The 13,600-nt window shown below is 46.2% G+C and overlaps 1 protein-coding gene across 2 annotated transcripts in view; it reads left to right on the top strand.

Annotated features, from left to right (window-relative positions):
- Positions 1-12: 12 nt before the first annotated feature.
- The window catches only part of LIN52 (lin-52 DREAM MuvB core complex component), a 38,384-nt gene continuing 24,796 nt past the window's right edge, over positions 13-13,600 (top strand). Inside the window, exons 1-5 of one of the 2 annotated variants that reach the window (XM_063948328.1) lie at positions 13-249; positions 6,334-6,408; positions 6,825-6,862; positions 8,350-8,416; positions 9,700-9,783. In XM_063948328.1, the coding sequence (XP_063804398.1) occupies positions 228-249; positions 6,334-6,408; positions 6,825-6,862; positions 8,350-8,416; positions 9,700-9,783 (286 nt within the window). In that variant the 5' untranslated portion in view covers positions 13-227. Of the gene's footprint in view, positions 250-276; positions 336-6,333; positions 6,409-6,824; positions 6,863-8,349; positions 8,417-9,699; positions 9,784-13,600 lie in introns of those variants that run through there. The other variant, XM_063948329.1, reaches the window with a different exon arrangement.

The following is a 13,600-nucleotide window of genomic DNA, read 5'->3' as shown; positions in this document are numbered from 1 at the left end:
CGCCGTGGCAGCCATGATTGTTTCGGGCACAGGAAAATAATTGTTCATCCTAACAAGTCTGAGTGGTGCCAGGTGTTATCAGCTGTGTCTCCATTCCCCCCACAGCACCATATGCTCCTCCTACCTTTATGTATCCATTTCCCTATCCCCCAACTGGGTGTACCAATATGGCCGCCTGGCGGAGTCTCCTGGCCCCGGATCTCGTCAGGTGATGCGAGCTGCTTCAAATGATGGCGGCTGCTGTAGAGGGTGAGTCTGTCAGCTGCTTCCCCTGCAGTTCCCTGACCCCCTTCTCTGTTACACAGTATCCCTGCCCTCCATAGTGGCTTACATGTGTATGTGTTCACTCTTTTATATTTATATATGTATGTGTATATCTATCTATCATGTGTGTCATTCTTATTATACATTACCAGTTTGTGTTGTTATTATATGTTACATATGTGTCTGTCAATATTATACATTACCACTGTGTTATTATTTGTTACATATGCGTGTGTCATTATTATACGTTATCAGCGTGTGTTATTATTATGTTACGTGTGTGTATCATTATTATATGTTACATATGCGTGTGTCAATATTATACATTACCAGTGTGTTGTTATTATTTGTTACATATGCGTGTGTCATTATTATACATTATCAGCGTGTGTTATTATTATGTTACGTGTGTGTGTGTGTGTATCATTATTATATGTTACATATGCGTGTGTCAATATTATACATTACCAGTGTGTTGTTATTATTTGTTACATATGCGTGTGTCATTATTATACATTATCAGCGTGTGTTATTATTATGTTACGTGTGTGTGTGTGTGTGTATCATTATTATATGTTACATATGCGTGTGTCATTATTATACATTACCAGCGAGTGTTATTATTATGTTACGTGTGTGTCATTGTTACATATCACGTGTGTCTGTGTGTGCCATGTACTGTTCTTATATCCCTTATGTGTGTATCTGTAGTCTCCGGAAGGGAGACGGGAGCTGTGCGTGGATCTACCATCCTCTCTGGTCACTGTGGCCAGGCATTCTGTGGATTTTTCACATATATTGTCTTCAGTCACATAAAAGATTATTGACCACAGGAGTGTGCGGAACACTCTAACTCAGAGGTTCCTAAACGCGACCCTCAATGCACCTTAACCGTACATGTTTTCAAGATAACCCTGCTTGGCCACAGATGACTTAATTAGTTCCTCAGTCACTTTCATTTAACCATCTGTGCTGTGCTATGGATATCCTTAAAACCTGGACTGTTGGGGTGCTTTGAGGACTATGTTTGGGAACCACTGGTCTAAATTATTGTTGCAGCATGAGGCAAAGTGGATTATTCCTTTTGTATTGTGTAATACCAAAAGGTCTGAATGAAACGTTCGCTTACATTCTTTCCTTGAGACCTCATATACAGTCCGTGTCGAACTGGGGTATGAAGGGCCTACCGGGGAAATGCAGTGGTAGGGGCCCATGCATAGGGGCGTGGCCAGCCACCACATTGGTTTACATAACCATTAGAGACTGCATGGGCCGGGCCCTGAGATCACATATATATATATATATATATATATATAATGTTAGCTTGCTTTACTTAGACTTTCATGCCTGCCTTGAAAACGGTGCTTGGAGCACCGAAACGTCGGCCTTGTATAGGCATTTTGTAATCTTTCACATGCTTCAGTAAAAAAATCTTTATTTGGATTTGAGTGCCGCAGTCCCTTTGCCTGCTATTCACCCTCTTCACTGAAGGCACCTACAAGTTACTGTTCCAGCACGAAGTGACGGTTCGTATGTCCAATATATATATATATATATATATATATATATATATATATATATATATATATATATATATATATATATATATATATATATTATATATTTATATATATATATATATATATATATATATATATATATATATTATCCTTTATTTATATGGCGCCACAAGGGTTCCGCAGCGCCCAATTACAGAGTACATAAACAAATAATCAAACAGGGAAAACGGCAACTTACAGTTGATGACAGTATAGGACAAGTACAGGGTAAATAAACATAGTTACATCAGCAGATGACACTGGAATAAGTATCAGGTGGCAGAAGACTGATGGAATTGGTGCAGTTGAAGATTATTAAAGTAAGAAAGGATAAGCACATGAGGGAAGAGGGCCCTGCTCGTGAGAGCTTACATTCTAAAGGGGAGGGGTAGACAGACAGGGGTGACACAGTTGGGGTACATAGAGAGCGTAGAACAGAGGGTTAGGATGAGATTTGGCTGGGTTTGGTGAAGAAGTGGGTCTTGAGAGCCCGTTTGAAGTTTTGTAGAGAGGTGGAGAATCTGAGGGGGAGAGGTAGGGAATTCCAAAGAAGTGGTGCAGCACGTGAGAAATCTTGGAGGTAGGAGTGGGAGGAAGTAATCCGTAGTCAGGAGAGTCGGCGTGCATTAGCAGAGCGAAGAGGACGGGTGGGAGTGTAAAGGGAGATAAGGTCAGAGATGTAGATGGGAGAGAAGTGGGTGAGGGCTTTGTAAGCGAGTGTGAGAAGCTTGAAATGGATTCTGAAAGGGAAGGGGAGCCAGTGAAGGTCTAGTAAGAGAGGAGAGGTGGACGTAGTGCATTAGGTGAGGAAGATGAGCCGGGCAGCAGCATTGAGGATAGATTGGAGTGGAGAGAGGTATTTGTCAGGAATGCCAGTCAGGAGCAGATTACAGTAGTCCAGTCTGGAGATGACCAGTGAGTGGATAAGAGTCTTGGTAGCATCCTGGGTCAGAAAGGGTCTGATCCTGGAAATATTTTTTAGATGAAAATGGCAGGTTTGTGAGAGGTGCTGAATGTGTGGTTTGAAGGAGAGGGAGGAGTCAAGAATTACTCCAAGACAGCGCACTTGGGGGCTAGAGGAGATAGTAGTGCCATCAATAGATAATGAGATTGTAGGAGGTGAGGTTATGCGGGAGGGAGGGAAGATGATCAGCTCGGTCTTAGACATGTTAAGTTTAAGAAAGCGCTGGGACATCCAGGAAGAGGTAGCAGAGAGACAGTTGGAGATACGAGTGAGGAGAGCAGGGGATAGGTCTGGAGAGGAAAGATAGATTTGGGTGTCATCAGCGTAGAGGTGATATTGGAAACCAAAAGAACTAATGAGCTTACCTAGTGAGGACGTATAGAGAAAGAAGAGGACCAAGGACAGAACCTTGGGGTACCCCTACAGTTAGTGGAAGTGAGGGGGAGGTGGAGTCATGAGAGGAGACAGAGAAAGAACGGTCAGAAAGGTAGGAGGACAGCCAAGAGACGGCAGTGTCACGTAGACCAATGGAGTGAAGAATTTGCAGTAGAAGAGGATGGTCCACACTGTCAAAAGCAGCAGAGAGATCAAGTAGAATAAGTATTGAGTAGTGTCCCTTAGATTTAGCAGCATCGAGGTCATTGCATACTTTTGTAAGGGCAGTTTCAGTGGAGTGGAGAGGACGGAAGCCAGACTGGAATGGGTCAAGCAGTGAGTGTGAGGAAAGAAAGGAAGTAAGACGGTTGTAGACAATACGCTCAAGTTTGGAGGCAAAAGGGAGGAGAGAGATGGGTCGGTAGTTGGAGAGAGTGTTTGGATCAAGTGTAGGTTTTTTAAGAATAGGAGAGATGAGTGCATGCTTGAAGGCAGAGGGGACAGTGCCTGATGAGAGGGATAGATTGAGAAGGTGGGAAAGATGGGAACAAGCAGAAGGAGAGAGGTAGCGGAGGAGGCGGGAGGGGATAGGGTCAAGTGGGGAGGTGGTGAGGGGACAGGAATGAATGAGGGCCATGACTTCCTCTCCAGATGCATGGGAGAAAGATGTCAGAGTAGGTGCGAGGGATGTGGAGGGTTGGTAAGGGATAGGAGAAAGCTGGTTACTGATGGACTGGTGTGATGTGATGTCCTGACATATGGAGTCAATTTTGGATGTGAAGTAATTGGCAAAGTCAAGAGCAGAGAGTGAGGAAGGGAGAAGAGGTGGAGGTGGGCAGAGGAGTGAGTTGAGAGTGGCAAAGAGGCGCCGGGGGTTGGAAGACTGGGAGGAGATGAGGTTCTTGAAGTATGACTGTTTAGCAAGAGAAAGGGCAGCACTGAAGGATGAGAGCATAAGTTTGAAATGGAGGAAGTCTGCCTTAGAGCGTGATTTCCTCCAGTGTCGCTCAGCAGTACGTGAGCATTTTTGCAGATATCTGGTGCATTTGGTGTGCCAGGGTTGAGGTGTTAATTTGCGAGGGTGAATAGTGGTTGGTGGAGCAACAGAGTCAAGAGCAGAAGTAAGGGATGCATTGTATGTGGCAGTGGCTTGTTCAGGGCATGAGAGAGAGAATAGGAGAGAGAAGTGAGTCAAACAGGGAGGAAAGGAATGTGGTGTCAATAGCCTCAATGTTACGCTTAGTGATGGTAGCCTTAGGAGGTAGAGATGGGGAAGTCGAGAGAGATAGGTTAAAGGAGAGCAGGTGGTGGTCAGAGAGGGGAAATGAGGAGTTGGAAAAATCAGAAATATCACAGCGGTGAGTGAAGACCAGATCCAGTGAGCTCCCATTCACATGGGAGGGTGAGGAGGTCCACTGGGAGAGACCAAGTGAAGAGGTGAGGTTAAGGAGTTTAGAGGCAGGGGATTGTGTGGGGATGTCAATAGGGAAGTTGAAATCGCCTAGGATAATGGAGGGAATGTCAGAAGAGAGGAAGTGAGGAAGCCAGGAAGCAAAGTTGTCGATGAATTTGGAAGCAGTGCCAGGGGGGCGGTAAATGACAGCTACTCTAAGATGGACTGGTTGGAAGAGGCGTATGGCATGGACCTCAAATGTTGAGAATGTAAGGGATGGTTCTGGTGGTATGAGTTGGTAGGAGTAACTAGAAGGTAAAAGGACCCCAACACCACCCCCATGGCGACCCCCAGGTCGGGGTGTGTGTGTGAATGTGAGGCCCCCAGCAGAGAGAGCAGCAGGAGAAGTAGTGTCAGAGGGCGTAATCCAAGTTTCAGTAATGGTAGTAGGTGTAGGGAGTTGGAAATGAAAAGGTCATGAGTGGGGACCAGTTTGTTACAAACAGATCTGGCATTCCAGAGGGCACAGGATAGGGGGTATGAGTTTGTGGGAGAGATGTAAATGAGATTATCAGGGTTGCTGTAGCGATGAGGTGAGATTAACTTTGAGGGCAGGGATGATGAGAGAGTAGTGATGGTACGGGTGCCAGAGCTGGGAGGGGAAACTGCAGGAGGTGGGCTGGGAGGGAGGTCAGTGTGATGTGGATGGGGGTGTGGGGAGGTGACAGGGAAGGGAGAGAGGGAGCAGGGCTGAGTTGTGGGGTAGTAGAACCATGGGGCAGAGGTGAATGAATGTGGGGTAACAGGAAAGGAGGGGGAAGGAAACAGAGGGATGGAGGGGAGACAGAGGAGGAGGTGTAGGAGACTAGGGGGGAAGGATAAAGATACATTATTAGGTAGAAACTGAGTGATGTGGGGAGTATAAGAAAGCCTTGCCATAGTGTTAAGTAGGTAAATAGGTTGAGGGAAAGTGGAAGTAGGAGTGGAGACTGTAAGGGAATCAGAGCAGAAGAATTGCAGAAATGCAGGTGAGAAAAGCAGTGTAGTCTCAATGGATGTAGATTTAGTATGGAATGAGTCAAAAGCGTAGATAAAGTGGGTGCAGAAATGTATTTGGGCTTTAAGAAATGAAAGGATTGTGAGAGGGTTAAGAAGCAATGGTAATTCTGTTAGATTTTTCAAGTGTTTGTAGATGAGAAGATGAACTCACAATTGTCCCAAAGAAGATCTTTGTAATCCTGATTATGGATGGAATATATATATATATTTAGTCCATATTGCCAGTGCATGCATAATAATGTACAGTAGCAGAATAATAACAGCAATGCACGATAGTACCATAGTCCTGTGCATTATAATGGAACATGTGTATAATTCAAGTGCACAGTCTGGAACCTCTTCCCTAGAGGAGGAGGTGGGGCCCCACCAGGCAGTAGGACCCACTGGGGGTTTCCCCCTTGTACCCCGGTGGGCCAGTCTGATCCTGCTTACAGTATGTCTTTCTCTCACATGATTGTCCGATGTATGCATACAATAATATTTTAGACCCGGCATCCATCGGAATGCTAGGTATTGTACAGGGTTGTTTTCTGCTCTCTCCCCTATTCCTTCTATCACCATTCTTTTCTCTCATCCTGTCCTATTCCTTATCCGGCTCTCCACCAAGTCCGCACAGCTCCTTCCTCCTACTCCTATACGGCAGTTTGTGGTGACAGGGCAGGTTTATAGTGTTACTACGTTATTTGTAATATACTGCTATTTATCTTTTCACCTTTCAGGTGCAGATTTGGAGACGTCGTTACTGAGCTTTGAGAAACTGGATCGAGCGTCCCCAATTCTGTGGCCAGAGCAACGTAAGTGTGCCCGGTTTCTGCTCCCTGTGGTGCCTCACGCCATCAGATTGTTTTATTTTTTTTTACTGTGTCTGTGACACGGCAGGTTTATCACATGTGCAAATGCTTATGTACTGCGTCTCTTTGCGTTTGCAAAGTCCCATTGTATTGAATGTATTTCTCATCTGGTTTAGCCCGTTACTGCTGCGCTGAAAGACAGGATGCTCCGCAGTGAATGTAGAAATGCAGATATGTCACGTACGGGGCAACAGTGTTTAGTTTCGCTGCCTATTCACTTTAATTTGTCTTAAAGTTGCATTGCACATTGAGAACATTAGTTCTAGTAACACTGTAGCCTTAATGCAGGAATAACTTCAGTTTACCTGACCCACAGGGAGCGTCGGTGGCAGAATTTCACCTATTTCTGTATATTTCAGTTCCAGGAGTTGCAGAGTTTGCGGCCTCTTTTAAGAGTGTAAGTATACTTTGCGGATCTGCATGTTACCTCTCTGATTCTGGGATACTGGCTCCTTACAGATCCCTATACATAGGATCTACACGCTACTTGTCTGAAAACAGGGGGGGTATGTTTACTAAAGTGCGTATTTTTAGAAGTGGGAGGTAGCCCATAACAACCAATCACATTCTAGTGTTCATTCGAGCACCCTGCACCTTTCAAAATCCGTGCAGTTCCTCTTTCCTGCCTGGGGTGTCACTCTCTGCTGTGGTGCTTCTCGGCACACTCTGATCTGTTACTCGGTGCTGTGATACAGACCTGTGTGTGCTGAGAAGCACCAGAGCAGAGAGTGACAGCCCAGGCAGGAAAGAGGAACTGCACAGGAGTTGAAAGGTGCAGGGTGCTAGAATGAACACTAACATTCTAGCTATTCTCTTCTAGAAGGTGCTATACATGATAAGTAGAATACACACTTTAGTAAATAATACCCCCTGGTCTTTACAGAACCCTATACACAGGATCTATATGTTACTTGTCTGGTACAGGGCGTTCGCAGCCCCCCTATACATAGAATCTGCAAGTTACTTTTGAGATTGTTACCATACTGACACCTATGCACAGGGATCTATAGGCTAGTAGTATGATACCAGTGGCGGTATTCAATTCTTTTCACCCCCTTCCACACCCGTTCTGTTTCTGCTGACGGGTGTGGTGTCATTCCACCTCACTACCCCTGTAGTAGCGAGAGCGCCCAAACCTTTACGCAGCTAAATCTGATTACTATGGGCGCGATAACGGGGATCACTGTAGAAAGGAGATTGGGCGTGATATATCATTTGAATACCGCCCCAGGTCTCTGCAGACAGTCTGATACCTGGTGTATTCAAACACCTATACACCTGATATACAGGTTACCAGTACAATACTTGTTCTATGCAGACACCTATATATGGGGTGTACATGTTACCAATCAGTTCCTGTTACTATACTGACATTTTTATATGGGAATCAACATATTGGCAATGTTCAGCTTCATCTATATAGGCCCACAGGACAACCCAACCACTGCGAGCATGTTACCAGGCCTACTGAAGAGCCCCCCGTATCCATTATTTAGGGCAATGCCACCCTGCTATCGCCTCATACCGAGTGATTAATGAGACACCCACACATAAAGTACAGGCTGCAGGTAATCAGAACTGGTGATATGAAAAGATCTGTGGTACCTGTGTCACTGGGGGAAGATATTTTCCCATGCACAGTAGATTTCCTTTCTCAGAGTGTAATGAAAGACAGACTTTGAGCACTGAGCCTCAAATAACCGCTTACACAGACCAGTAGTGTACACGTGACTGTACAGAAAGCCCAAATGTAATGTCAGATCTCACATTATGGGGGGAGAAATATCACTTTATCCTCTTATCTAATGTTACTTTGCCATAGTCAGTCTTATTATTCATTTACTTGTACGTCCGACTAATCCATTTTTTATTTTGTCTTGTTAGCCGATTCCCAGCTCCCCTCCCAAGTGGATGGCAGAACTGGAACACGATGACATGGACATGCTGAAAGGTAACGCAGTGTAGGGACCGGGGCCCCCTCCTGCTGCATTTCTGTCATTGGTTACTGCATTGTTTCCATTGGTATGGAGGAAAGAATTTTCTGCTGCACTTCTTACTTCCTCGTTTTTTTATGAGATAAATGATGCAGAGGTCAGTATTCATGTGACTATTGTTACTCCTAAGTACTGGTGCATGGTGCAGAAATGTTTCACTGATTGTGTGATATATAGTGCAATAATGTCTCTGCGACACCTGGTCCATATTTATAGTCCAATCCGATCTGGACAAAGGGGTCATTCAGATCTGATCAGTTTCTCAGACGTGCGGGGGGACGCCCAGCACAGGGCTAGTCCGCCCCGCATGTCAGGCCCTTACGTCCCCCCGCACGGGTGCGAAAGCATCGCACAGTGGTGATGCTTTTGCACCCACCGAGTAGCTCCCTGCCTGCGCAGCCAGCTACCCGTCGCGTCCCGGTTCGCAGTGGCTGCGTGTGACATCACTCAGCCACTGCGGACGTGCAACGGTCCGGACACGCGTGCGTTGTCTGGAACACGCCCCACCAACGGCGTTCTGACGCCATTGGCACGCCCCCTCTCACCCCACGACCGCCTCTGCCTGTCAATCAGGCACAATCGCAGCCCTGAGATGCTTTTAGCATCTCACTGGGCCTCCCAGGGTGTGCGAGCACACTCATCAAAGGGCTTCAGACTGCGATCGCTGCCGCGATCCAGTCTGAATTGACCCCCCAAGGTTCGCTACATCGCAACGATGAATCCAGTTTCCAAAAGTAATAAAAATCAATGTCGGTATGTATCAGACACTTGACCAGTTCATATCATTCAAAATTGTGTTGATATGATCGATTACTCCATATAAAGATCACCTGCAGTATCGCCTTCCCCGGGTTACTTTACCAGTTGGCCCCTGGACATTCCTGGTCTATAGGAATGAAGTGGTGAAGTCCCATTTTCTTGGAGGAGGTGACCGCTCTTCCTGCTGCAGAACCTGGATATTCCAGAGTAACTTTGATCAGAAAACAGTCTATTTGGGAGACAACTGGCAAATGTCTAGCTCCATTAATAACTCAGGGCCAGCAGGTCAGGTCCTGGGGAGGGGAACAAAAGAGGTGTACTCATGTTGCACACCTGGAGAAATATCCTGGCACATGGAACTGAGCCAGCCCATTGGTAGCTATCTGTAGGGTTGGTGTTTGAGGCTGACTACATTTTCATTGTCTGCTCTGTCTGTTGTGTTGTGGTGTTCAGTATAACACGCCTTCCCTTGTGTCTACAGAACTGGGCAGTCTCACCATTGCAAATCTCATGGAGAAGGTGCGTGGATTACAGAACCTGGCGTATCGGCTGGGACTGGATGAATGTAAGTTCTCTGGTCACCACTGTTGTGTAAATGGATGTGGGTAGGAATGTTAGTGTGTAGGGATCAGGTCTGTATGTGATTGGAGAGTATGTAGGGTCTTTGCCTGTATACGATTGGTGGGGAGGGGTAATGCATAGGGACCGCTTCTGTATGTAACTGGTGGGGAAGGGTCGTGTGTAGGGACTATGCCTGTATATGATTGGTGGGGAAAGGGTAGTGTGTATTTACTGTACCTGTATATGATTGGTGGGGAGGGGTAGTGCGTAGGGACCGCTTCTGTATATGATTGGTGGGGAAGGGTAGTGTTTGGGGGAAAGGGTAGTGTGTATTTACTGTGCCTGTATATGATTGGTGGGGAAGGGTAGTGTGTAGGGGAAAGGGTAGTGTGTATTTACTGTGCCTGTATATGCTTGGTGGGGAAGGGTAGTGCGTAGGGACCGCTTCTGTATGTGATTGGTGGGGAAGGGTAGTGCGTAGGGACCGCTTCTGTATATGATTGGTGGGGAAGGGTAGTGTGTAGGGGAAAGGGTAGTGTGTATTTACTGTGCCTGTATATGATTGGTGGGGAAGGGTAGTGCATAGGGACCGCTTCTGTATGTGATTGGTGGGGAAGGGTAGTGTGTAGGGGAAAGGGTAGTGTGTATTTACTGTGCCTGTATATGATTGGTGGGGAAGGGTAGTGCATAGGGACCGCTTCTGTATGTGATTGGTGGGGAAGGGTAGTGTGTAGGGACCGCTTCTGTATGTGATTGGTGGGGAAGGGTAGTGTGCAGGTACTGTGCCTGTAATTGATTGGTGGGGAAGGGTAGTGTGTAGGGACTACCTATGCCTGTATGTGATTGGTGGGGAAAGGTATTATCCCCAGACAAATCCCTCCTCTGCACTCTCTTCTGCTGTCTCTTCCTTGGGTAAATCCCTCCTCTGCACTCTCTTCTGCTGTCTCTCTTCCTTGGGTAAATCCCTCCTCTGCACTCTCTTCTGCTGTCTCTCTTCCTTGGGTAAATCCCTCCTCTGCACTCTCTTCTGCTGTCTCTTCCTTGGGTAAATCCCTCCTCTGCACTCTCTTCTGCTGTCTCTTCCTTGGATAAATCCCTCCTCTGCACTCTCTGCTGCTGTCTCTTCCTGGGATAAATCTCTCCTCTGCACTCACTTCAGCTCTCTTCCCTGGACTAACTAATCCTCTGCACTCTCTTCCTTGGACTAAAGCACAAAACACCTGTTGCTTACATGTTTCCTTTCCTATGGAAGCCTCCACCTGCTCCATCTGATAAATACCAAACACTATTGTTCTATCTGGTGCCATTGAAGGAGGTGCTCTTATGGGTAGCTTGGGAAATGGGCAGTACTAATTTCTTAGGCCCTAAGTCTACAAGGGAGCATCCCCAGATCACCCCACTCGGGTGTACGAGGGAAATATTAATAAGGTGATCCACTGCAAACTTCCATACACTTTTCCAAAAAAAAGGTTTAATTTGTGGCCATAATAAGTGGTATAACTCTGCCATACCAGACGCACATTTCGGACGCTCATGGTCAGTAGGAAACACTGTTTGGTGATGCCTCCATGGAAATAGGTAATCTGTACGAAATGTTCTAAAACATTTTCCTTATTTATATTACTTCTGGGATATCCAATCTGGGAGGGTGTTACAGACTTTGCCTGCAGGACGTTTGTGCAGTCGAGCAGTTACATTATCTTCTCTGCCCCCTGCTATGATTTTACAGACGTGTGTGGTTTGAGTTGTGTAGAGAGGCATCTGAGGTCCTCCACGTGTGTACTAACACTAACCGACCTTCTGACCCAACCGTACAACCGCGCTGACAGAAGACACCGGAGCTGTTTTGGCTGCGTACGGGATGATAGTCTTCATTCCTGCAAAACGGTTGCCACACACCACCGTTTTACTAGCCATATCCCTGTGATCTATTCTGAATGCGTGGCCAATCCTCTCTGCCAGTTCCTGCATGATACCGATCCCCAATCCAAAGTGTTCAACAAGACTAACCAGCATACACCCCTAATCTCCCACCTCCACCCCCTCTGCTCTGCGCAAGATCTGCGTCTCTCATCCGTACTTCCTGCCTGCTCTCATTACCAGTTCTAGGACTTCTCAGTCTCCAAACCTTTGTGTATTCCCTGAATACTCATCTCTTAAGACGACTTATCAAGTTCCTGAGCCCTCCTCCGACCCTCCCTAACCAGTGATCTCTCAGATTATTCAAATATCCTGTCTGCTTTTCTGTAATAGATGTAAAATCCATTCCCTTACTTATAGGGCTCTAAATAAGGATATAGTCTATCCTATATAATAAAATACTAACGCTGCTCCTCACCTCAAGTGTTTTGTACGCCAGCAGCCACTAGATGGCACCTGATGAAGCAATTCAAGTGCTACTGGACTCAGTTGCTGCCTAATCTACAAACCTGCAGCTTCATTCACAGTGTGATGGAACTGACCATGACTGTCTGATTGCTTTCTGCAGTCAGAGCCACCACGGAGCAGATTCTAGAAAGCGGGTCACTTTCTGTATCGACTGGCATTGAAGTAACAATGTAACAGAAACTGAAGGTGGACGTTTGGTGGATACATGCGTTGTATGCTTACAAACAGTGCCTGACTTATTTCTTAATACATTTTCTGCCCATCCTTGTTATGATGTTGTTGTTTTTTCTTTTTGTCTTTCGTTTTTTTTCTCATACAATCTAGTATTAGTAAAAACTCCCCCTATAGTTAATTGTAAATTGGTTAACATGCTTGCATCTTTCTAACCCCCCTCCCCCAGTGCCTAACCATAACCTTCACATACTAAATTCCTGTACCCGCATAGCTTGTTGCTTTCTCTGGGGGTCATTCCGAGTTGATCGCTCACTGCCGATTTTCGCAGCGCAGCGATCAGGTAAAAAAAAATGGCAAAACTGCATGCACCGCAATGCGCACACGCGTCGTACGGGTACAAACGGCATCGTTGCTGTGCAATGCTTCTAGCGAAGAATCCATTCGCACAACCGATCGCAAGGAGATTGACAGGAAGAGGGCGTTTATGGGTGTCAACTGACCGCTTTCTGGGAGTGGTAGGGAAAAAGCAGGCGTTTGCAGGGTGGGTGTCTGACATCAATTCCGGGATCTCCGTCGCTAGGATCATCGCACAGGATAAGTAACTTCAGGGCTGGTCTTGTTTTGCACAAGATGTTTTTGTACCGCTCGGCTGCACATGCGATTGCACACTTGCAAAGCGGAAATACACTCCCCCGTGGGCGGCGACTATGCGTTTGCACGGCTGCGAAAAGTAGCTAGCGAGCGATCAACTCAGAATGAGGGCCTCTGTTTCTTAATACACAGTCTTGTTTTATTACTGTTTGTGTCCTCAACAGCAAAGTGTTACTGAGGCTTCTGGCACTACAGTATATAAGTGAGTTTATTGGTTGGAGGACGGGGTCTGCGGACAAAGGGATGCCAAATTAGAACACTTATAAATCCTTATCACAAGTTGCCAAGAGAAAATGTTCTGTTTGTCATCTTACCCGGTACAACAGACGGAGGGCGGTGTGAGTAGGGGGGTAACATCTCAGTGATGATCCTGCAGTGGAATCATTATGTTAATCAGCCAATCTTGAGTTATTGTAGTGCAGAGGTTCTCAAACTCTGTCCTCGGGAGCCCACACAGCGCATGTTTTGCAGGTAACCCAGCAGGTGCACAGGTGTATTAATTACTCATTGACACATTTTAAAAGGTCCACAGGTGGAGCTAATTATTTCACTTGCGATTCTGTGAGGAGACCTGCAAAACATGCACTGTGTGGGCCCCCGAGGACCGA

The sequence above is a fragment of the Pseudophryne corroboree genome, chromosome 12 (genome assembly GCF_028390025.1).
Source record: "Pseudophryne corroboree isolate aPseCor3 chromosome 12, aPseCor3.hap2, whole genome shotgun sequence".
Taxonomy (NCBI): Eukaryota; Metazoa; Chordata; class Amphibia; order Anura; family Myobatrachidae; genus Pseudophryne; species Pseudophryne corroboree.
Note: the sequence above shows the minus strand (reverse complement) of the source record. Positions and strands in the feature narration are given on the sequence as shown.